The sequence below is a fragment of the Arachis ipaensis genome, chromosome B06 (genome assembly GCF_000816755.2).
Source record: "Arachis ipaensis cultivar K30076 chromosome B06, Araip1.1, whole genome shotgun sequence".
NCBI lineage: Eukaryota > Viridiplantae > Streptophyta > Magnoliopsida > Fabales > Fabaceae > Arachis > Arachis ipaensis.
In genome coordinates this window covers 44557277-44582816 of record NC_029790.2, presented here as the reverse complement: position 1 = coordinate 44582816, position 25540 = coordinate 44557277, and the positions used below count along the sequence as shown (strand labels likewise).

At 39.3% G+C, this 25540-nt stretch overlaps 1 protein-coding gene across 1 annotated transcript; it reads right to left on the bottom strand.

Annotated features, from left to right (window-relative positions):
- LOC107648134 (DExH-box ATP-dependent RNA helicase DExH17-like) lies at window positions 12706-13680 on the bottom strand. Its single transcript, XM_016352125.2, has 4 exons — window positions 13539-13680; window positions 13395-13458; window positions 13193-13276; window positions 12706-13104 (listed from the first exon to the last, which is right to left on the bottom strand). The coding sequence occupies exons 1-4, from the start codon at window positions 13674-13676 to the stop codon at window positions 13067-13069; spliced, it is 324 nt and encodes a 107-aa protein (XP_016207611.1). The 5' UTR covers window positions 13677-13680; the 3' UTR covers window positions 12706-13066.

Genomic DNA, 25540 nt, shown 5'->3' with positions numbered 1-25540 from the left:
ACATGTACGTGAGAAAACAATAGAAGCCATGGCATGCCAGTGGTACAAAATGTACAACAATGGGAAAGAGAGTGGGGAAGGAGAGATAATATAAATTCATGTCAATGCAAAAGTAATACAGATATAAAAGATTGGCATTGATTTAAATAATATTACTCAACCAGAATTAAACAAGTCATTAAGCACCAAGAAAATACCAGAAAAGATGTAACAGTTGAATAAGAACATTTGAACACCAATGGTAAAATAAATAAATAAATAAATGTAGAAAAATAAAAATATGCAATGAATGAAAGTATGCAAATAAATAAAAAAAATAAAAGATAAGAAGAATGAGAAGGGAAAGAAACAAGGTAAGAAAGAAAGAAGAAAGAAGAAAAGATAGAAGAAATTAGGATTAGAGAAGAAAAGATAAGAAAATTGGTTGATCTGGATATTCTGTGCGCCGCTTGTGACGCGGACGCGTGAGTGATGCGGTCGCGTGGTGCGTGATAAGGTCAGATGACGCGGACGCGTGGGTCACGCGATCGCGTGGCCTATTTTGTGCGATTGGCGCGAGTGCAGCCTCGCGGTCGCGCAACTCTCTATTCGAAACTCTTTTGCCAAAAATCTGGGTGACGCGATCGCGTGGGGCATGCGATCGCGTGAATGGCCATCTTTTAAAAACGACGCGGACGCGTGGGACACGCGTTCGCGTGGTGAGGCTTGGGCTTCCAGCACGAGTTCAGCCCAACTCCAGCTCAACTTTCTGCCATACACCCTTTTTACGCCGATTTCAAGTCACGCGGCCGCGTGGGTGACGCGGTCGCGTGGGAGGCCATTATTCCCATATGACGCGGTCGCGTCAGCGACGCGGTCGCGTGGGGTGATTTGTGCTAGTAGCGCGAGTGCAGCCTCGCGGTCGCACAACTCTCTGTTCGAAACTTGGTATTGCCAATATCCAGGGTGACGCGGTCGCGTAGGGCATGCGATCGCGTAAGTGGCCATTATGAGGATATGACGCGGACGCGTGGTGAGGCTTGGGCTACCAGCACGAGTCCAACCCAACTCCAGCTCAACTTTCGGCCATGCACCTGGTTGACGTCGATTTTCAGGTCACGCGGCCGCGTGGGGCACGCGATTTTGACATTAGGATTTTTGCCAGTAAAGAAGTTCATAAAAACAGTCGCGTTGTATATATAGTCTCTAAAGCGACATAAATCCCTTCGTACAAACGTTTTGGTTGTCACAAGTAACAAACCCCTTTAAAATTGATAACCGAGTATTTAAACCTCGGGTCGTCTTCTCAAGGAATTGTAGGGAAGTATGTTCTTATTATTGGTTATGGAGATTGTAAATTTGGGGTTTTGAGAATAGGGAGCAAGTAATTTAAATTGCAATTAAAATAAATAAATAACTGTAAAATAAACTTTTGGCAAGGTATGAGAAATTGGAAGTCCTAGCCCAGTTATCCTTATCAACAATAATGAAAATTGACTCTTGATTCCACTTAGTTAACCTTTACTAGAGCAAGGGAATGTCAAGTGACTAATTAGTTTGATCTTCAAATCCTAGTTAATCCCTAAGGAAAGATTGGGATTATCGAAGTTCAGTTCAATTAGCAAAGATAACAATTATCACTTATGTTGAGTTAAGATAACTGCTGAGTTACTAATTTCTTAACCAAAGCCAAGAATGTAGAAAGCTAAATTAAAATCATAAATATCTGGAATACCTCAAATAAAATACATTCAAAGCAGTAAAATCTAACATGGAAAAGTTCATAAGCCAATTGGGCAACATAAATCAAATACAAATAAAAGCATTAGAGTCAATAAAAATAGAAGCAAAAGTAAATAGAAAGGGACATTGAACCTGGGATCGAGAGTCACTCCTAAAACTAAGAGAAGTCCTAAATCCTAATCCTAAGAGAGAGGACTCCTCTCTCTCTAAAACTACATCTAAAACATGAAAAGTGAATTATGAGAGCCTGATGATGAATGGATGCATTCCCCCACTTTATAGCCTCTAATCTATGTTTTCTGGGCCGCAAACTGGGTCGAAAACAGCCCGGAAATCGCTGGAGAAGAATTCAAACACGCTGATTTTCGTCACTGCGACGCGACCGCATGGAGCACGCGATCGCGTCGCCTAGCGTCAGAGAAACTATGACATATTATATATCAAATCGAAGCCCCGGATGTTAGCTTTCCAACGCAACTGGAACCGTATCGTTTGGACCTCTATAGCTAACGTTATAGCCGTTTGAGTGCGAAGAGGTCAGGCTGGACAGCTTAGCAATTTCTCCAACTTCTTGTATTCCTTCCACTTTTGCATGCTTCCTTTCTACCCTCTGAGCCATTCCTGCCCTATAATCTCTGAAATTACTTAACACACATATCAAGGCATCTAATGGTGATAAGAGAGGATTTAATATTAGCAAATATAAGGCCAAAGAAACATGTTTTCAATTAAAGCACATAATTAGGAAGGCAAATGTAAAACCATGCAAATAGTATGAATAAGTGGGTAAAGAGTAGATAAAAACCACTCAATTAAGCACAAGATAAACCATAAAATAGTGGTTTATCAATGTCTACTTTCCAACGCAATTGAGAGCGTGCCAATTGGGCTTTTGTAGCTCCGGAAAATTCACTTCGAGTGCAGGAGGGTCAGAATCCAACAGCATCTGCATTCCTTTTTCAGCCTCAGAATCAGATATTTGCTCAGGTCCCTCAATTTTAGCCAGAAAATACCTGAAATCACAGAAAAACACACAAACTCATAGTAAAGTCAAGAAATTGAGATTCCAACAGCATCTTTATTCTTTTTTCTGCTTCAGAATCAGATTTTTGCTCAGGTCCCTCAATTTCAGCCAGAAAATACTTGAAATCACAGAAAAACACACAATTCTGGTGCCAGTTTGGGCATTTTACGGCAGAAAGTTTTAGGCTGGCTTTGAGCGCCAGTTTGAGCCATCAAATCTTGGGCAAAGTATGGACTATTAGGCGTTGGAAAGCCCAGGATGTCTACTTTCCAACGCAATTGAGAGCGCGCCAATTGGACTTCTGCAGCTCCGGAAAATTCACTTTGAGTGAAGGAGGGTCAGAATCCAACAACATCTACATTCCTTTTTCAGCCTCAGAATCAGATTTTTGCTCAGGTCCCTCAATTTCAGCCAGAAAATACCTGAAATCACAGAAAAACACACAAACTCATAGTAAATTCAAGAAATGTGATTTTTGAATAAAAACTAATAAAAATATAATAAAAAGTAACTAAATCATACTTAAAACTATGTAAAAACAATGCCAAAAAGGGTATAAATTATCCGCTCATCACAACACCAAACTTAAATTGTTGCTTGTCCCCAAGCAACTAAAAACAAAATAGGATAAAAAGAAGAGAAAATACAATAAATTCCAAACTTATCAATGAACTTAGTTCTAATTAGATGAGCGGGGCTAGTATCCTTTTTGCTTCTGAACAGTTTTGGCATCTCACTTTATCCTTGGAAGTTCAGAATGATTGGCATCCATAGGAACTCAGAATTCAGATAGTGTTATTGATTCTCTTAGTTCAGTATGTTGATTCTTGAACACAGCTACTTTATGAGTCTTGGCCGTGACCCTAAGCATTTTGTTTTCCAATATTACCACCGGATACATAAATGCCACAGACACATAACTGGGTGAACCTTTTCAGATTGTGACTCAGCTTTGCTAGCGTCCCCAGTTAGAGGTACCCAGAGCTCTTAAGCACACTCTTTTTGCTTTGGACCACGACTTTAACCACTCAGTCTCAAGCTTTTCACTTGACACCTTCATGCCACAAGCACATGGTTAGGGACAGCTTGATTTAGCCGCTTAGGCCAGGATTTTATTCCTTTGGGCCCTCCTATCCATTAATGCTCAAAGCCTTGGATCCTCTTTACCCTTGCCTTTTGGTTTAAAGGGTTACTAGCTTTTTCTGCTTGCTTTTTTTCTTTTTCTTTCTCTTTTTTTCTTTATTTTTTTTATTTTTTTTTTGCATTTTTTCGCAAGCTTTTGCTATTCACTACTTTTTCTTGCTTCAAGAATCAATTTCATGATTTTTCAGATTATCAATAACATTTCTCTTTTTCATTATTCTTTCAAGAGCCAACAATTTTAACATTCATAAACAACAAATTCAAAAATATGCATTGTTCAAGCATTCATTCAGAAAACAAAAAGTATTGCCACCACATCAAAATAATTAAGCTAATTTCAAGATAAAATTCAAAATCCATGTACCTCTTATTCTTTTGCAATTAAAAACATTTTTCATTTAAGAAAGGTGAAGGATTCATAGGACATTCATAGCTTTAAGACATAGACACTAGACACTAATGATCATGTAATAAAGACACAAACATAGACAAAACATAAAGCATAGAATTCGAAAAATAGAAAAATAAGAACAAGGAAATTAAAGAACGGGTCCACCTTAGTGATGGCGACTAGTTCTTCCTCTTGAAGATCTTATGGAGTGCTTGAGCTCCTTTATGTCTCTTCCTTGCCTTTGTTGCTCCTCCCTTATGGCTCTTTGGTCCTCTCTGATTTTATTGAGGATAATGGAGTGCTCTTGGTGCTCCTTCCTTAGTTGCCCCATGTTAGAACTCAGTTCTCCTAAGGAGGTGTTAATTTGCTCCCAATAGTTGTGTGGAGGAAAATGCATCCCTTGAAGTATCTCAGGGATATCTTGATGAGGAATTTCCTCATGCTCTTGTTGAGGTCCATGAGTGGGCTCTCTTGTTTGCTCCATCCTTTTCTTAGTGATGGGCTTGTCTCCTTCAATGAGGATGTCTTTCTCTATGACAATTCTAGCTGAATTGCATAGGTTACAGATGAGATGAGGGAAGGCTAACCTTGCCAAAGTGGAGGGCTTGTCCGCCGCCTTGTAGAGTTCTAGAGGTACGATCTCATGAACTTCTACTTCCTCTCCATTCATGATACTATGGATCATGATAGCCCGGTCTATTGTAACTTCAGACCGGTTGCTAGTAGGAATGATAGAGCATTGGATGAACTCCAACCATCTTCTAGCCACGGGTTTGAGGTCAAGCCTTCTTAGTTGAACCGGCTTGCCTCTTGAGTCTCTCTTCCATTGAGCTCCTTCCACACAAATGTCCCTAAGGACTTGGTCCAACCTTTGATCAAAGTTGACCCTTCTAGTGAAAGGATGAGGATCTCCTCTTATCATTGGCAAGTTAAATTCCAACCTCATATTTTCCGGACTGAAATCCAAGTAATTCCCCCGAACCATTGTGAGCCAATTTTTTGGGTTCGGGTTCATACTTTGATCATGGTTCTTGGTGATCCATGCATAGAACTCTTGAACCATTAAAGATTCTGACTTGTTGGATTGGGTTGGTGAGAGCTTCCCAACCTCTTCTTCGAATCTCACGTCGGATCTCCGGATATTCACTCTTTTTGAGCAAGAAGGGGACCTCGGGGATCACCTTTTTCTTGGCCACAACTTCATAGAAGTGGTCTTGATGGACTTTTGAGATAAATCTCTCCATCTCCCATGACTCGGAGGTGGAAGCAATTGTCTTCCCTTTCCTCTTTCTAGAGGTTTCTCCGGCCTTAGGTGCCATTGATGGTTATGGAAAAATAAAAAAAAGAAGAGCTTTTCCCACACCAAACTTAGAAGTTTTGCTCGTCCTCGAGCAAAAGAAGAAAGAAAGGAGTAGAAGAATAAGAAATGGAGGAGATGGAGGGTAGTGTGGGTTTTGGCCAAAGGGGAAAGAATTGTTTGTGATGTGTGAAATTGAAGGTAGTGAGGAGGGGTATTTATAGGGTAGAAGAGAGAGGGAATTTGGTCATGAAGGTGGTGGGTTTGGGAGGGAAATGGTTTGAATTTGAATGGTGAGGTAGGTGGGGTTTATGATGAATGGATGTGAGTGGTGAAGAGAATATGGGGAAGAGGGTAGGATTTGATAGGTGAATCGTATTTGGGGAAGAGTGTTATGGAAAGGTGTGAAGAGGAGAGAAGAAGAGGTGGGGTAGGTGGGGATCCTGTGGGGTCCACAGATCCTGAGGTGTCAAGGAATTCTGCTCCCTGCACCATTCTGGCATGTAAACGCCCTCTGTGTGCCAATTTTGGCATTAAAATGCCCTCTATGTGCCAATTCTGGCATTAAATGCCAGCTCTACTACCTTTCCTGGCGTTAAACGCCAGTCTGCTGCCCCTTTCTGGCATTTAACGCCAGTCAGACACCCTTTTCTGGCGTTAAACGCCAGTCTGTCTACCATTTCTGGCGTTTAACACCAGCCAGACGCCAGACACCCTTTTCTGGGTGTTAAATGCCCAGAATGCTGCCCATTCTGGAATTTAACACCCAGAATGCTACCATGCTAGGCGTTAAACACCCATTCTGCTATCCTTACTGGCGTTTAGTCTGTTCTCCAAGGTGTGCTATTTTTGATGCTGTTTTTTCATTTTGCTTTAATTCAGCAGTTATTTTTATGACTTCACATGATCATCAACCTAAAGAAAACATAAAATTACAAGGGAATATAAATAAATATAATGACATAATATTGGATTGCCTCCTAACAAGCGCTTCTTTAATGTCAATAGCTTGACAGTGAGCTCTTAGAGAGCTTCACAGAGATTCAGAGCTTAATGGTGGCCTCCCAACACCAAACTTAGAAGTTGAGTGTAGGGGCTCTGTTTGACTCTGTACTGAGAGAAGCTTTTCATGCTTCTTCTCCATGGTTATAGAAGAAGATCCTTGAGCCTTAAACACAAGGTAGTCCTCACTCAATTGAAGGACTAACTTTCTTCTGTCCACATCAATCACAGCTCTTGCTATGGCTAGGAAGGGTCTTCCAAGGATGATGGATTCATCCTCTTCATTCCCAGTGTCAAGGATTATGAAGTCAGTAGGGATGTAAAAGCCTTCAACCTTCACTAAGACATCCTCTACAAGTCCATAAGCCTGTTTCCTTGAATTGTCTGCCATCTCTAGTGAGATTCTTGCAGCTTGTACCTCTAAGATCCCTAGTTTCTCCATTACAGAAAGTGGCATGAGGTTTATACTTGAACCAAGGTCAAACAGAGCTTTCTTAAAGGTCATGGTGCCTATGATGCAAGGTATTACGAACTTTCTGGGATCCGGTTTCTTCTGAGATAATTTCTGTTGAACCAAGGTGTTTAGTTCATCAATGAGCAATGGAGGTTCATCCTCCCAAGTCTCATTACCAAATAACTTGGCATTCAGCTTTATGATTGCTCCTAGATACTGAGCAACTTGCTATTTAATAATATCTTCATCTTCTTCAGAGAAAGAATACTCATCAGCGCTCATGAATGGCAACAATAAGTTCAGTGGAATCTCTATGGTCTCTATATGAGCCTCAGATTCCTCTGGTTCCTCAATGGGAAACTCCTTATTGGCTAGTGGACGTCCATTGAGGTCTTCCTCATTGGAAATCACTGCCTTTTGACTCTCTCCAGGTTTGGCCATGTTGGTTATATTGATGGCCTTGCACTCTCTTTTTGGATTCTCTTCTGTATTACTTAGGAGAGTACTAGGAGGAGTTTCAGTCACTCTTTTACTCAGTTGACCTACTTGTGCCTTCAAATTTCTGATGGAGGACCTTGTTTCAATCATGAAACCGAGAGTGGTCTTAGATAGATCAGAGACTATGGTTGTTAAGTCAGAAAGACTCTGCTTAGAATTCTCTGTCTATTGCTCAGAAGATGATGGAAAAGGCTTGCTATTGCCAAACCTATTTCTCCCAACATTATTATTATTGAAGCCTTGATTAGGCTTCTGCTGATCCTTCCATGAGAAATTAGGATGATTTCTCCATGAAGGATTATAGGTGTTTCCATAGGATTCTCCCATGTAATTCACCTATTCCTTGCAGGATTCTCAGGGTCATAAGCTTCTTCTTCAGAGGAAGCTTCCTTAGTATTGCCGGATGCAGCTTGCATTCCAGTCAGACTCTGAGAAATCATATTGACTTGTTGAGTCAATATTTTGTTCTGAGCCAATATGACATTCAAAGTATCAATCTCAAGAACTCCTTTCTTCTGAGTCATCCCATTATTCACAGGATTTCTTCCAGAAGTGTACATGAACTGGTTATTTACAACCATTTTAATGATTTCCTGGGCTTTTGTAGGCGTCTTCTTCAGATGAAGAGATCCACCAGCAGAGTGGTCCAATGACATCTTGGACAATTCAGACAGACCATCATAGAATATCCATAGGATGCTCCATTCTGAAAGCATGTCAGAAGGACACCTTCTGATCAATTGCTTGTATCTTTCCCAAGCTTCATAGAGGGATTCACCTTCCTTCTGTCTGAAGGTTTGGACTTCCACTCTAAGCTTGCTCAACTTTTGAGGTGGAAAGAATTTGGCCAAGAAAGTATTGACGAACTTTTCCCAAGAGTTCAGGCTTTCTTTAGGTTGTGAGTCTAACCATGTTCTAGCTCTGTCTCTTACAGCAAAGGGGAAAAGCATAAGTCTGTAGACCTCAAGATTAACCCCATTGGTCTTAGTAGTGTCACAGATTTGCAAGAATTCAGCTAAGAACTTATGAGGATCTTCCAATGGAAGTCCATGAAACTTGCAATTCTGTTGTATTAGAGAAACTAATTGAGGCTTAAGCTCAAAGTTGTTTACTCCAATTGCAGGAATTGAGATGCTTCTTCCATAGAAGTTAGAAGTTGGTGCAGTAAAGTCACCAATCATCTTCCTTGCATCTCCACCATTGTTGTTATTTTCGGCTGCCATCTCTACTTCTTTTTCAAAAATTTGTGTAAGGTCCTCTCCAGAGTGTTGTGCGTTAGCTTCTCTTAGCTTCCTCTTCAGAGTCCTTTCAGGTTCAGGATCAGCTTCAACAAGAATGTTCTTATCCTTGTTCCTGCTCATTTGAAAAAGAAGAGAACAGAAAAGAAGAGAAATCCTCTATGTCATAGTATAGAGATTCCTTTATGTGAGTAGAAGAATAGAATGAAGAAGGGAGAAGAGGAAGAATTCAAACACAGAGAGAGGGGGAGGGTTCGAATTTTAAGAAGAAGAGTGTTAGTAAATAAATAAATAAATAGAAAGAGATGAGAGAGAGAATGTACTCGAATATTTAATTAAAAATAAAAGAAAAATATTTTTGTTTTTATTTTAATTATTAGTTAGAATTCGAATTTGTTAGAAGAAATAAAATAAAATTAGAATCTAAAACAATTAGTTAATTAAAAAGAATTTTAAAAAAGTTGTTAGTGGTTTTCGAAAATTAGAGAGAGAAAAGTAGTTAGGTGGTTTTGAAAAAGATAAGAAATAGTAAACTTTTAAAATTAAAACAAAAAGTCAAGTAGTTAATTGAAAAAGATTTGAAAATCAATTTTGAAGAAATAAGAAGTTAGAAAAAGATTTTGAAATTAAATTTTGAAAAAGATATGATTGAAATTTATTTTGAAAAAGATTTGAAAAAGAAATTAAAAAGATTTGATTTTTGAAATTAAAGTTGATTACTTGACTAACAAGAAACTAAAAGATATGATTCTAGAATTTAAAGATTGAACATTTCTTAATAGGCAAGTAACAACTTGAAATATTTGAATCAAAACATCAAATGTTAGCAATAATTTCGAAAATATGAAATAAAAATAAAAAAAGATTTTGAAAATCAATTTTTAAAAATTTTGAAAATATTAAGAAGAAAAATGAAAAAGATTTGATTTTTTTGAAAAAGTTTTGAAAAGATAGAATTTTTAAATTGAAATTTTGACATGACTAATAAGAAACAACCAAATTTTGAAAATTTTTTACTAAGTCAATCCAAAATTTCGAAATTGAAGAGTAAAATAAGGGAAAGTTATTTTTTTTTATTTTTTGAATTTTTAATAAAACGAGAGAAAAATAAAACAATGACACAAAATATAAGAAATTAAGATCAAAACAAATAATGCATGCAAGAACACTTTGAATGTCAAAATGAACACCAAGAACACTTTGAAGATCATGATGAACATCAAGAACATATTTTTGAAAAATTTTAAGAAAAGAAACACATGCAAGACACCAAACATAAAAAATTTTAATGTTTAGACACTATAAATTCGAAAATGCATATGAAAAACAACAAAAGACACACAACAAGAAAATCACAAGATTAAACAAAGAAAATCATCAAGAACAACTTGAAGATAAAGAAGAACACAATGCATATATTTTCGAAAATTTTAGAAAAGTTAAAACATACAATTGACACCAAACTTAAAATTTGACACTAGACTCAAACAAGAAACACAAAATTTTTGGTTTTATGATTTTATTAAATTTTTTTTTGTTGTATTTTTCTAAAATTATTTTGGGAAAAGAAAATAAAGAAATTCAAAATTTTTTATAAGAATTCCAGGATTCGTGCAATGTTAGTCTAAAGCTTCGGTCCAATAGAATTAGACATGGCCAATGGCCAGCCAAGCTTTAGCAGAGCATTACATACAACAGCCAAATTGATGGGAACCAAAAGGCTCTTGCAAAGATAAGTGAAAACGTCGGTCTAAAAGATTAGACATGGCTTAACAGCTAGCCAGGATTCAACATATCTCATGAAACTCTAGAATTCATTCTTAAAAACTCTGAAGAACAAACTTTTTTTTTAGAAAATAAGAATTAAAAAACTTAAACATAAAATAAAATTACCTAATCTAAGCAACAGGATGAACCGTCAGTTGTCCAAACTCGAACAATCCCCGGCAACAACGCAAAAAACTTGGTGTGGGAAATTGTGATTCACACTTTTCATAACTCCGCACAACTAACCAGCAAGTGCACTGGGTCGTCCAAGTAATACTTTACGCGAGTAAGGGTCGATCCCACGGAGATTGTCGGCTTGAAGCAACCTATGGCCATCTTGTAAATCTCAGTCAGGTGGATTCAAATGGTTATGAGTTTTGATAATTAAAAGATAAATAAAAAAATAAAATAGAGATACTTATGTAATTCATTGGTGGGAATTTCAGATAAGCGTTTTGGAGATGCTTTGTTGCTTCTGAACCTCTACATTCCTATTGCCTTCTTCCAACCATGCGTGTTCCCTTCCATGGCAAGCTGTAGGATCCTCTCAGTGAAAATGGTCCTCTACGGTTTCTGCATGGCTAATCAACTGTCAGATTTCTCATCTCAGATAAAAAATACCAGGCATAGCTACCGCATGGCTAATCATCTGTCGATTCCTGCTAGCGTCGGAATAGAATCCATTGATCCTTTTGCGCACTGTCACTGCGCCCAACATTCGTAGGTTTGAAGCTCTTTACAGTCATCCCTTCCTAGATCCTACTCGAAATACCACAGACAAGGTTTAGACTTTCTGGATCTCAAGAATGGCTGCCAATTGGTTCTAGCCTATGGCACGAAGATACTCATCTCACAGACTCGGTCCGTGTATTAGATACCCAAGAGATATGCACTCAAGCTGTCGCGCAATGACTACGTTGAGCTCAGATAGAACGGAAGTGGTTGTCAGGTACGCGTTCATAGAATTGAGAATAATGATGAGTGTCACAGATCATATCATTCTCTAGATTGAAGTACGAGTGAGTATCTTAGAGAAGAAGTAGGCGTGAATTGAAGGAAAAACAATAGTACTTGCATTAATTCATGAAGAATAACAGAGCTCCACACCTTAATCTATGGGGTGTAGAAACTCCACCGTTGAAAATACATAAGTGAAAAAGGTCTAGGCATGGCCATGAGGCCAGCCTCCATTCCAAAGGTCTAAGGACTAAACATCCAGAGCTGTAAAGATTGATAGGAATACAATAGTAAAAAGTGCTATTTATACTAAACTAGTAACTTATGTTTACAGAAAATCAGTAACTAAGTGCAGATAGTGCAGAAATCCACTTCCAGGGCCCACTTGGTGTGTGCTTGGGCTGAGCATTAAGCTTTACACGTGCATAGGCTATTCCTGGAGTTAAACGCCAGCTTGGGTGCCATTTTGGGCGTTTTACGCAAGAAAGTTTTAGGCTGGATTTGAGCGCCAGTTTGGGCCATCAAATCTCGGGAAAAGTATGGACTATTATATATTTCTGGAAAGCTCAGGATGTCTACTTTCCAACATAATTGAGAGCGCACCAATTAGGCTTCTGTAGCTCCAGAAAATCTACTTCGAGTTCAGGAGGGTCAGAATCCAACAACATCTGCAGTCCTTTTTCAGCCTCTGAATCAGATTTTTGCTCAGGTCCCTCAATTTCAGCCAGAAAATACATGAAATCACAGAAAAACACACAAACTCATAGTAAAGTCCAGAAATGTGATTTTTGAATAAAAACTAATAAAAATATAATAAAAAGTAACTAAATCATACTAAAAATTATGTAAAAACAATGCCAACACTACAAGAAAACAAGCTTTTTGCTACGCTTTTAAAGTGTGGCAAAAAGTCCAAAAAAGCGTAGTGATAGCTTTTTGCCACGCTTTTTGAGTTACCGGCACGCTTTTGAAAGGGTCACAACTGCAAGGGTGCCGGTTGCTCTATCGCTACGCTTTTGGTGACCTATCGTCACGCTTTTTTTTTTGCCACGTTTTTAAAGATCGCAACGCTTTTAAAGCGTGCCAATAGCTGTGAGAAACAGCCATGCAAAGCGTAGCTGTTGATGCTATTGTACATTATGGCTACGCTTTTAAAGCGTGCCAATAGAGATTTATATGGCTACGCTGAGTGAGAGAGAGAGAGAGAGAGNNAAACTTGTCGGTTTTCATTAGAATAAGCTTGCTTTTGAATGAAACATGACTAGACAAAGCTCTATTCATACAAGAAATCAAAGCTCTATGGAGAATCACGATAAAACTATGGGACATAGTCCCAGCTTTAAAATTATCCAACAACAAATGACAAAACTTCTTCTCATTGTGTCTTAGCTGTATCCCTTCATTTTACGGGTACAACACTATATCAATACTTAATGAAGAAACATATTTGCATTAGACACTAAAACAGTTAATGAGAATATCCGCACAAGTAATTTCTTCTGCAGAGCAAATAACATGAAGCGCATCTTCTAGACAGCAGTTTTCAGGTGTCCTCATTATCTGTTTCATAGTATCAAATCTCAAATAATACTGTCATTAGCCTCCCAGGATCTGCAGTAGAAAAGGAAATATCAGCAACCAGTTTGGATTCTAATTTCTGTAAATATAGCATGATAATAAATTATACTTAATAACATACCTAATGGGCTCAAGAGGAAACCATCTTCATCAATCTCTACCATTTGGTGCTGAGATAACTCGTTAACTTTCTTAACACAAATATCTAACATAACATAGCTTCAATAATTAATGAAGTGAAATAGGAGGAAAACAAAAACCTTGGAGAAAGAGAGGAATAAAAATAGAAAGCTATAAGCTCAACTGCAGGACAACAATTGCACCTTGAACATGCTTCACTAAACGATCACCAGAAATTCCTTTCTTAATTGAATAGTTCTCAGGGTTCTGCTTGCAGATAAAAATTTTCATCAGACCAAATTGGAGAAACTCAATGATAAATCTGAAAGACATTCTTAATTACATACCTTTTTCATTCTAACATACAAGTATGAGCATTGCAACCACTCAATTGCTTTTGTAATATCAGTTACTGTCAGTTGAACTATTTCCGCAAGTAAATGTTCCGTCACACATGGAAGCAATCTATTTGAAGAAAATATCATAATGAGAAAGTCATTCTGGAATTGACTTCCCCCACCCTTACCATTTCTGGAAACAAACCTTCTCAAATAGAAAGTCATTCTTGGCTGGGGCATAGCCTGCCTAAATTTAATAATACAACAAATTTGCACAAGTCAAAATAATATCAATGATTATGAGCCAAGACAATAACCACTATACACAAGAGTTAACTTCCCATTTCAGTTTTTTATCTCGTTCTTTATGGCCCAGATTGTTTAACGAAGTAGGCCAGAAGTTCTGGTACGTCCAATGGTGCCACTTCCTGCAACAAGTGAACATAAAAGAACCAGTACAGAGAAAAAGTTAATAATTATAACACAAGGAGAAGAATGACAATGACACCCTTATCATGCAAACAACTATTAGAAGATAGCATTTTTATCATGCTTGAGTTTCTCATCCCCTATTTCGTTTTGCACCTCTTTTATTTATTTAATCTTTTCACAACAAATCCTAATGGTGTAATGATGTCTCAATTAAAGATAGCCCCCCTCACATGAATATGATACCAGCTGAAAACTTTATGCCCAAAAACATAAGAGACATTTTTGGACACAACTAAAAAAATCCAAGGAATAATGGGTTTTAAGGAGTCCTTTGAGTCTTGATGATCCCAGCGCATTGATTTCAACAACAAAAGAAGAAAATAGTCCTTAGAATGAAGCAGTCATCAAATTGATGTTCAAATGAGCAAAATCCAACTCTGAGGAAGTTAGTTAATGACATTCACATGTATATACACTTGACATGTTATTTACTAAAAAGTAAAAAGGACTAAGAAAAAGAAAAATCACAACATCCACTCCATCCCAGTCAACAGACGCATTGAACTCACTAATTGCATGCAAATGGATAATAACAAGAAATAATAATCCTTCTAACAGTAAAATTAATCTAACACTACAGATAATTTTCAGTAGAATAGCTGCTTGGATGAATACACACATAAAGACATAAATTAGAAAGTCGACAGACCCTCTATCGAATTCTCCTTGCAAAAACTACTCTCAGACAAAGGATTATATGAATATCTGTACCCCATGAACAAAAAAAAGAGGTGCATATAGAAATTGTGAAAAGCTAAACAACAGCCTGTTCCTAAAAATAGTAACTGTGAAAATAGAAACAACGAAAGTGGAACCTACTTGCAATTCAAGCTGAAATTTAACTAAACAAAGAAAAGAACAGAATAAAGAGCATAAATTAACAGTATTGAAGTTGCAGAAAAAGGGGAAAGAGAAGGAAGCATACCAAGCTGGACTTGACTTTCTCGAGAAATTCACTGTTCTTGAAGCCATCGAAAATCTCAGAGGAGGAACTACACTTCTCAAAGTCCTTAAACCTGCTCTTCAAAGCTCGAATTGGTTCCCAATCACCACCACCACTACCCTCACCTTCAGCCTCCCTAACCCACTCACCCCAAAACTCCTTCAAGCTCAACCTCCGCCCCCTCTTCCCCCTCTCAAACACCACAGTAGCATTGCTATCTTCGTCTTCCTCCTCCACCTCCGAAACGATGGCGTTTCGAATCGCAGAAAGGTCAATCCGAATTGTTGCCCTGGGGTGCCATTTCTCCAGAACCTTCTTGCTGAATTCAGGGGAAGAGTACACCCTCCGAATCTCCTTGAGCTTCGGCTGCAGCTTCTTCACGAAATCGAAGGGAGCAGCGCCGAAGGAGTCAAGGGTTTGCAGAAACGGAAGGGAGCGGCGGCAAAGGGAGCATCGACGGCGGGTTTGCAACGACAACTGAGCGGAGGGAGTCACTGCTGGAGAGTCACCGCAGAATGAGGGTTAGGGGTGCCGGAAGAGGGATTGCTGGTGGAGGCATCGCGAGCGCAGCTAGGTACTTCACAGAGTGTCATCGTTGCAGGAGTGGTTCGTCGTCGCAGGAGTTAGGGCTTAATAATGTTTGAAGAAGGAGGAGTTAGGGTTTAGGGTCTTTGAAAGAGCTTCTGATGAAGGCAGGGTAGTATACGAGCTCTTTAGTCTTTAATCTCAAAAAGTTTTAAGACTTACAAGAGACTCACATTTTTATTTTTTTTTGAGGGAACCTTTTGGCCACGCTTTTGAAGCGTGCCAAAAGGTTTGTAGGAAACGGCTACGCTTTTCAAACGCCACAATAATAAATTCCTGTTGTCACGCTTTAAAAGCGTGCCGAAATCTCTCTATGGCTACGCTTTATAAGCGTGGCAGAAAAAAAACGTGGCTAAATCTCGCATCAACTGTCACCCTCATAAAAACGTGGCCATTGACCTTTTTCACCACGCTTTTGAAGCGTAGCAATAAAAAATGTGGCCAAATCTCTATTCAAGTGCCACCCTCACAAAAGCGTGGCCATAGACCACTTTTGGCCACGCTTTTAAAACGTAGCAAAAAAAGTGTGGCCATAGGCCTTTTTTCTTGTAGTGCAAAAAGGGTATAAATTATCCGTTCATCAGCGGTCTAATGATTGCACTGAATCTTTATTTGCCATTGGTGCTTCATCCCAAATTATTGTTGTTATTTGTCTAATCAGCTTTGCAAGATCTGATTGTTTGCTTATGTTGCAAATGGATGATAGTTCTGCATTAATTGGGATCTTAAACCTAGAATGAGCTGTTCGACCCCCAGGCAATAATATTGTAGCTATTCCTAATGATGCAGTTACCAAGACAATATGACCTTTATTTCTCAATTCTACAATTATAGCTCTGTAAAGAAATGTTTTTCCTGCTCCTCCCGGCCCATCAACAAAGAACACTCCACTTTTTCTTCGATCAATAGTATTCATAATGCACTTGAAAGCTTTACATTGGTCATTGTTCAATCTTTCTATAGAACACAGGTCTTCCCAGGGTACTGCGATGGACGATTCTTCTTGGATAACTCTGGGTATCGAGTTGTCATTGTCATTTTCATGAGTTAGAGCTGGCAAATCGTATTGTGTAATCTATTTTTCATGTTGAAGGAGGATATCATTTATATCCCTGAGTAGCCGATTTGTTAACACTAAGGCTGTTGTAGTGTTGGTTAACGGATAATCATCCATCATATATGAAAAAAATTCAACACATAAGCTTCTTACATATGTAGGCTCACAAAATATTAAAATGGTTGCAAACAACTGATGTGAGATATTTGTCGATATTTGTCACCACAATTCAAAATCAATAACCAAGAGTAGAATCCCGGGTCGTTCTCCCTAGGAGTTTCCCTAAGATGCACATCATTGGTTAAGAGTTCTCTTGGTATTCTGGAGTGAATACAAGAAAAGTAAATGAATACGAAACTACAACAATGAGCAATTAACAATTGGAATAAGGGAATTAAGAAATTAAACTAACAAGAATGAATGATAATCAATCAATGTAGAATTCTTGGCTAGGGGTGAGAATTGGAATTCCTATTGTCATTGCCTCCATCAATTGTGACATTAATCGGATATTGCTCCACTTAGTTAACCTCTAACTATGAAGGAAAGTCAAATGGAGATAATCAATTTGAGTCCACAAGTCCTAGTCAAATCCTAAAGAAAGACTAGCTTTAGTGGCATTCAAATCAACTAGTAATTTCCAATTATCAATCAACAAAAGGCTTTAACAATTCAAGTGTCTCCAATTACCCAACTCCCAAGCCAAGAGTGAAAATCTACTCCATAGCTACAATTGACATTTTCTCAAATATTTGGTGAGCAATAATGGAAGACATTATGAAATTAAGAAAAAAAAATTCAAATCAAGGCTATCAACTACAAACAACTAACAACAATCAAGCAATAAACAACAAATAACATGAAATTCCACAATGCCTTAATAAAAATCAATGTAGACAAGATCCAGATCTAAGATTCAAAGTAACTAGAGTAACAAAAACATTAAATGAAAGTAGAAGAATGAGATCTACAAATTAAAGCAATGTAAAATTGAATTCAAAACAGATTTAACCAAGGGATCCAAGTGAATTTGAAATTGAGAAAGCTAAAACCTAGAGAGAAATGAAAGTTTCTCTCTCTAGAAACATAAACTCAAAAACTAGCTAAAAATTCTCTAATGTGTGAATCCCCCTCAATCCTTGGTTCCTTGGGTCTTTTCCCTCCAGAATTAAGCTCAGATTGGGCCTGGAGCTCTTTAAAAATTGCCAGCCACGATTTCACTAATGAAGTCACGTGCCGAGCGTCACACGTACACGTCATGCACGCGTATGCGTTGATGAGATCTTTGCTCAGCCACGCGCATGCGCCAACTTTTGCATGCCAATACTAGCAACATGCTCCCATGCGTGTGTGTCGGCTACGCGTGCGCGTCGCGGCCAATTCTCCAAAGCTCCATTCTTTATGTTCCTTCCACTTGTGCATGCTTCCTTTCTCTCCTCTATGCCATTCTTACCCTATAAACTCTGAAATCACTTAACAAACATATCACTGCATCGAATGGTAATAGAAGAGGATTAAAATATAGCATTTTTAAGGTCAAAGAAACATGTTTTCAACCATGAAGCAAAATAAGGAAGGAGACACAAACTATGCATTTTATATGAATAAGTGTGAAAGAATATTGATAAAACCCCCCAAATTCTACACAAGATAAACCCTAAAATTGGGGTTTATCAAATCTCCCCACACTTAAACCAAGCATGTCCTCATGCTAAAAATTGAAAGACCAAAGAACATAGGAGACTGGAGTTTATTGAATGAAAATTACCTATATGGATGCAACTAATGCAAATGTATCTATCTACTTGGTCAAATGTGAATAACTTCCAAGAACATAAGTGAGCACATAGGGCCAAAGTGATAAGATAATTCATGAACTCTATCAATTCAAATATCAACATAGAGTGTAAATGACTTGCATGAAGGAAGCTCGTGAAAGCCGGGAACAAGGAGTTTAGCATCAAACTCTCACCGGAAGTGTTTGCACTCTATCCTCTCTAGTGTTTGAGGACCGATTCTCTCAATTCTCTACTAATCTTGCTTTCTAAGGCTTGCTCTTCTTCAACCAATCAACATATGTTTAATACATGAATACACATATCAAGAGGTCTTTCCAAGGGTTGTAATGGGGTTAGGGTGAAGGTAGGATTGTATTTGGTCAAGTGGACTAAAATTTGAATCCTTGATTAACCTAAATTTCCCACCTAACCTAAGACAATCTATGTAATTAAAATATAAAACCTAACTACCCATTGACTATCTTTTGCCACATATGCATGCATACACCAAACAATGGAAATATAGAATCAACCAAGACAAAGATCACAATCATAGAGAGAACAGCACACACCGAAACAAGATATATTGGTTGATAAGATGCAACCAATCAATTAAGCTCAAAATATCACAAGGTTGTGTGTTCTATCTCTATAACCATGTTCCAAGATACATTCTTCAAGCAAGATTAACACAAAAAATTTTTCAAATTGGTAGGGTGCCCCAAAAATGATTTCTTGGAAGAGAAGTCATCACCCTAACCAAGTAGCCCTAACCAGAAACAACTACCATGCCGAAAAGTGCTCAAATACAAAAACTAACCATGCAGTTTATCCTAACTAAAAAAAATCAAAATTATGGGTGTTGAAAAGAAAAAAGGTTGTTACGTACAAAAGTCGGTAATCGACCTCCCCACACTTAGAAGTTTGCACGGTCCTCCGTGCTATTGGTGATGTGCAAAGTGGGATCGGGGTTGCCATTTCCACTATCCATCTCAGCTCGCTTCACTTTGGTCTGAAGTGGATGTGGAAATGTCCAGTTCTTCCCTCGGCAGGTTAACACACCCTAAAGCTTCTTCATGTAAGCAAATCGGCATTTGTTCTGCCGCTTATATCGGTCCACCTTTTTAGTGAGCTCAAGCAGTAGTTGGTGGGTGGATTTCTGTGGTGCTGATGTTGTGGTAGGAATGTCAGAAGGTGGAGCCATGTCAAGGCTTGTGGTGTCCGTGGTAGGCTTAAGATATTTTCCGCTCGGGACAATGTCACCCTTTGCCGGAATTATTGCTTTCATGTCCGTAGCCTCGTGGGGGACACCAGCAGCAACAATCAAATCTATCATCAAGGCAGGAAATGGGAGGATACCCTTTGCATGGATGCGACCCATCGCTTGTCGGATAAGGAGAGGGATGTTGATTGGCCTCTGCATGAGAATGCACCAGACAAGGATGGCGAAGTCTGCTGTGATGGAGGTTTCACGAGTGCTTGGAAGGATGTAGTGAAACAAGATTTGAGCCCACACTCGAGCCTCCACCGTGAGCGCTTGTGCTTCAATGTACTTAGGTTGGGCCCTGGCTCTCCCTTGGGTTCATTCCGCCCCCGGTTGGCCAATGACCCTAAGGATAGAGCTCCAATCAAACTCAAATTCATTGCGCTGACATAAGACTTCTTGGTAACCATCCATCTCATCCGGTACCGGCAAAACATGAAGTACCCGCTGAATGGCTTCCTCCAAAACCGGGACTTGCTTCCGGCGCACAAAAACAGACTAAAGAGAAGGGGAGTGGTAGTTGGAGTAGAAGTCCACCACCCAAGAAAGTTTGGCTTCCTGTGGTCTCCACATTAGAAATCCCATTGTCGCCGCTCAATGCGGGGCATCACAAACTGAACAATGTGTCCCGGAGGGGCGAGGAGTGTTCAGGATGATAGTTTCTTTCAACCATAGCGGGAACATGAGCTCACAAAAGCAGTTGGGAAACCTTGTAGGGTCTTTTGCAGGTTGCCCCTCTCTTGCTCATCAATATGAATAATCTTTTTCACCCTCTTGGAGAGGGGCTTAGCTTTAAGTGCATAGTGCGCCTTGGTGGTTGACCTTTGAGGTGCCCTCTTCGTAGGTGGCTTATTCAACGCCTTCTCCTTGCCCTTTTTGGTCGCCATCCTAAAAAAGGAAGGAAAAGAGGAAACATTAAACTCAAAGAATCAATACTTGGATAATAACATGTGAGTGAGAAATAGGGCCACAAAGGAATAAAGTATCTTGAAGACATGACAGCTGCAACATGTAAACAAGACAACAATGTAATCATGGGGCATAGCACTAGCATGAGATGAAAGAGTGAGAGAAGCATGCAAGCATAAGGCATGAGTAGGATATGCTCAAGCATCAAGACAACACAACTAACACATGCAAGATAGATAATAAGCACAAGAAAATCATGCACCTAGTTTAACTCCAAGACAATGAAGCATGCAATGGAAGAAGGTGGATGATAAACCCATATTTTATGATATATATTGTGCTCAATTCAAGAGATTTATTCAATCCTTCACCCACTTATTCATGAATATTGCATGGTTTTACTTTCCCTTCCTTATTATGTGATATATGTGAAATACATGTTTCCTATGCTTTGAAATTATTTATTTTAATTACCTTTTATTACCATTCGATGCCGTGATTTGTGTGTTGAGAAGTTTCAAATCTTCTAAGGCAGGAATGACTTAAAGGATGGAAATGAAACATATAAAAATGGAAGGAAAGCACAAAATGGAGTTTTTGAAGAAACTGGCAGCGACACGAACGCATGGACGACACGGCCGCATGCCCAGTGCGAAAAGACAGCAACGCGAACGCGTGACTGACGCGGACACGCGCCTTAAGCAGAACACAGATGACGTGGACGCATGACCGAAGTGAACGCGTGATAAGGAAAACTCCAGATGACGTGACCGCGTGACCCACGCGGACGCGTGATAGATGCCACGCACCAGAAATTACAGAAAACGCTCCTAGCGATTTCTGAAACCCTTTTTGGCCCAGATCCAAGCCCAGAAGGCACATATTAGAGGTTATGAAGTGGTGAAATACATCCATTCAGAGAGAGGTCTCCAATTATTCACTTTTCATAGTTTAGATGTAGTTTTTAGAGAGAGAGGTTCTCTCCTCTCTCTTAGGTTTTAAGATTAGGATTTCTTATCATTTCAATTTAGTATTCCAACTCATTATCAGGTTCAGTATTTCTTTTACTTTATATTTCTCTTCTATTTTCAGATATTTTAATGCTTTCCTTTAATTACTTTTGTTGCCAAATTGGCTTATGAACCATTCATGTTTAGATTTGGTTTTCTATTTAATATAATTTGAGGTATTTCAGAATTATGACTGCTTCCTTTATTCATTTTAATAATTTATATTTTCTTTCTTTTGGCTTTAGTTGATTAATTGGTAACTCTTGAGTTGTCAAACTCATCGTGATTGATAATTGTTGTTTTTGCAATTAAACTCCAATAACTCTAGTCCTTTCTTAGAAATTGACTAGGACCTGAGGATCAAACTAATTGGTCTACTTGACCTTCCTTTGCTTTAGTAAAGGCTAACTAAGTGGGATTAAAACTCAATTCTCATCATCATTGATAAGGATAACTAGGATAGGACTTCCAAATCTTCATACCTTGCCAAGAGTTTATTTTACAGTTATTTATTTATTTTATTTGTCATTTAAATTAATTATTTCTTACTTTCAACCCCAATTTACAAAACTCATAACCAATAATAAGAACATACCTCCCTGCAGTTCCTTGAGAAGACGACCCGAGGTTTAAATACTTCAGTTATCAATTTATTTAGGGGTTTGTTACTTGTGACAACCAAAACCTTTGTAAGAAAGGACTTTTGTTGGTTTAGAAGCTATACTTGCAACGGGAATTTATTCTGAATTCTAGACCACGCAAAAGTTTCTTTCTTCAAAATGGCGCCATTGCCGGGGAACTGCAAACGTGTGCCTTATTATTGGTTATTGTAAATATTTTTCTTTTACTTGTTTATTTATTTTTGTTTTTCTCTTTTATATTTTTAGCCACTATGAATTCTCACCTCTCTCGCTTTGAGTTTGGTTCTAATATTGTTGAAGGGAACAGAAGTTATAGCAGGAACATGCATCAAGGTCAGAGAAATCAAAGATGGATGGAGCCAAGAGGATTTGATCAATCCTTTAGGCAACAACACCCTCCACAGTATCATAGACGATGACTACTTTATAATGCATACCAAGCTAATAGATATGGTGGACAACCTTATAACTACCAACAAGCCCCACCTTGTGCCTATAGACCATCCTCCCAACATAGCTTTGAACCACCACACTCACAAGCTCCTTTTCACCATTCACCACCATACGATCCTTATTTACCCCAATTCCAATCCAATTACTCCCAAACACCACCACTTCCCTATGTACCATGCCAAATCCATCACCTCAAGAATCATAGATTCGCCTCAAGGAAATAGTAGATCAACTTCATACAACCTTTCATCAGCTGGAGCAAGCAATACATCAATTATCTTCCAGACGTTTAGACCCTCAAGGAACTCCAATAGCTTTATGTGGAGAATCTAATGACGAACGTAGCATGAAGGAGACACTAGAAACCCCAGTGGGCAGTAATGAGCATAAATTTGTTCTGGAACAATTGGAGGAAGCTCAAATTATCCAAGAAGAAGAAGTACTGATTGAAGATTTAGGAGATGCTGAACCTCCATGGGAATCCAGAGTTATGAAAAATTCCATCAAGGACGTTATAATTAATGCTAAGGAGGGTAGTGCACAACCCTCAAAGCAGGTATTTCATGAAGAACTAGACGGAATAACCCAAGACGCACGTTTCCTTGATGATGATAGTCTCAAGTCAAGTTCTCCTAGTAATGAACTTGCATCCGCAACTGAATTCTCTGAGATTGAAGAACTTTATCCAAGTGAATACGAAGATGATGTCGAGGTAGATTTTTCTCAACCTCCAACTTATGACTTGAGTGATGCGGAAGATGTCGAAGACTTTGATCAAGACGTGGTTTCATTTGAAGTATTTTGCAAAGAAGTGGAGGAATTCACAGAAGATTACAAGGGAGTAGAACTTACAGAACCACTGGAAACACCTATCCCAAGGCCATTACCACCCAATACAAGCTTCAAGTGGGTACAATCCTTAACCTTTAACTTTATTTTTCCATTTGAATATGGTTTGCTTGAAACAGATGGCCAGCTTAGAGCTCTCTGTGGCTTTAAGAGTAAGAGGGAAATGGCTCGTACTCAGAGCTGGTGCACAAGGTTCAATAAGGTTCCACGCTTCAACTCGAAGTACACGGATTGGTATCATGTTCAATCAAATGGATCTCGGAAAACGTTTGGTCTTCTTGGTGAGAATCTAATTTCTAAACTGCCCGAATGGAAAAATATAGATCAAGACGAAGGCGGATTTAAAAGCAAGGTTTGGGATCCTGGAAAATATTCTGATATTCGTCACCCCGGGAACCTGAAAACCTGTTTGAAGCTATTCAAAGGCTTCACATGCATAGTATGGGACCCCGGAGGCTGTTGGCATTCCAAAAATTGGTGGAGATTTTTGGATGAATTTAAGCACAAGCCACCATAACAGGAAGCTCATCTAATGTCCAACTTAAGGACTTTAACTAAAAGTGCTAGGTGGGAGACAACCCCCATGGTATAATTGTTCCTGTTTCCATTTTATTTCGTTTTGTTTATTTTTATATTGTTTTATTTTCATTGAACCTGTATATTATTCGTAAGCATTTGCATTGGCATTACATACTGCATAACTGCATAATTGCATATCAAAAAAAAAGGAAAGAGGAAGGCGTGCGACGCGATCGCATCGCTAAAGCATTCACGTCAGTTGCGCAAAACACCTCCCACGCGTCCGCGTCAATCACGCGAACGCGTGATCTGAAAATCGGCGTAAAAATCCAACGCCCAGAAATCTGGGCTGGAATCATACGGCTGTTGTGCGTTTAGCATAAAACGGCCCAGGCGTTTGCGTCCCTGACGCGAACGCGTCACTTGCAAAACACCCATCCCACGCGAAAGCGTGAGCGACGCGTTCGCGTCGCATGGATTGCACAACACCCCAAAGGAGACAGAGAGTTGCGCTGAAACGACGCTGGAATTGTGCGTTTAGCATAATTTCCAGCGACGCGGTCACATGCCTCACGCGACCGCGTCATGCATCCTTTTACCCATTCCATGCGATCGCGTCACTCACGCGATCGCGTCAACCCCCCCGTCCACCCTAGCCATGCGACCGCGTGCCCCACGCGTTCGCGTGGATTCAAATTTACTAACCCCCAGTGACGTGAAACCCTACCCGTCGCGCCCCCCCATTCCCCTTCTTCTTCCTTTCTTCTCTGCAACCCACCCCCCAACCACCACCACTCCCAGCCAACCACCTCCAACCGCCGCACCACCCTCGACCACCCAGCCACGACCGCGACGCCACCCCCTTTCTTCCTTCCCTCTCTTTCTTTTCTTTCTTTTCTCTTCTTTCCTCCACCACCGCTGCCCCCCTCCGCGGCCACCACCACCACCACACCACCACCGCCCCGCCTCCCACCACCACCACCCTTACCCTATTCTTCTTCCACAACCCCCTCCACAAACAGCCACCACCACCACCGCACAGCCCTGTTCTGCCACCGTGCCACTGTGCCCCTCCCAGCACCACCACAACCACACCCCCGCCATCTCTCAGTTCCCTAGCTTAGTTTATACGCCTACCAGGTTCCGCCGAACGCCACCTTTCTTTCATTCATAATTATTTGCATATTTTTTAGTTATGTTTAAATTTAGGATAGTTAGAGATGTATGTTGTAGTGGATTCTAGGTGGTTAGGTAGCTAGGATGTTGTTAGTGGATTTAGGCCTGTTTAATTGTGCTGTTCTTGCTACTTGTTTTATCATTTTCACAATTCTGCTGTTGCTGTGTTGTTAGTACTGTTCATATGCTGTTCTTTCCTGTTTCATGCTGCTTTTTACACTACTTTTCATGATTCATATTCCGTATATGTAATTGCAGCTTTACTTTAATTTATATGAACTATTCTGCTTGTTGTTTATTACCCGGGAACGCCCAATTTTAGCTGGAATGCTGCC

What these genes read in the sequence shown, in the direction of transcription:
- LOC107648134 (XM_016352125.2), bottom strand. Translation starts at nt 13,676, where the DNA reads ATGATATTTTCTTCAAATAGATTGCTTCCATGTGTGACGGAACATTTA. An exon ending in TGTATGTTAGAATGAAAAAG is followed by an intron (nt 13,459 to 13,538) that starts GTATGTAATTAA and finishes ATCTGCAAGCAG; the next exon opens with AACCCTGAGAACTATTCAAT. An exon ending in TTTCCTCTTGAGCCCATTAG is followed by an intron (nt 13,105 to 13,192) that starts GTATGTTATTAA and finishes TTTCTACTGCAG; the next exon opens with ATCCTGGGAGGCTAATGACA.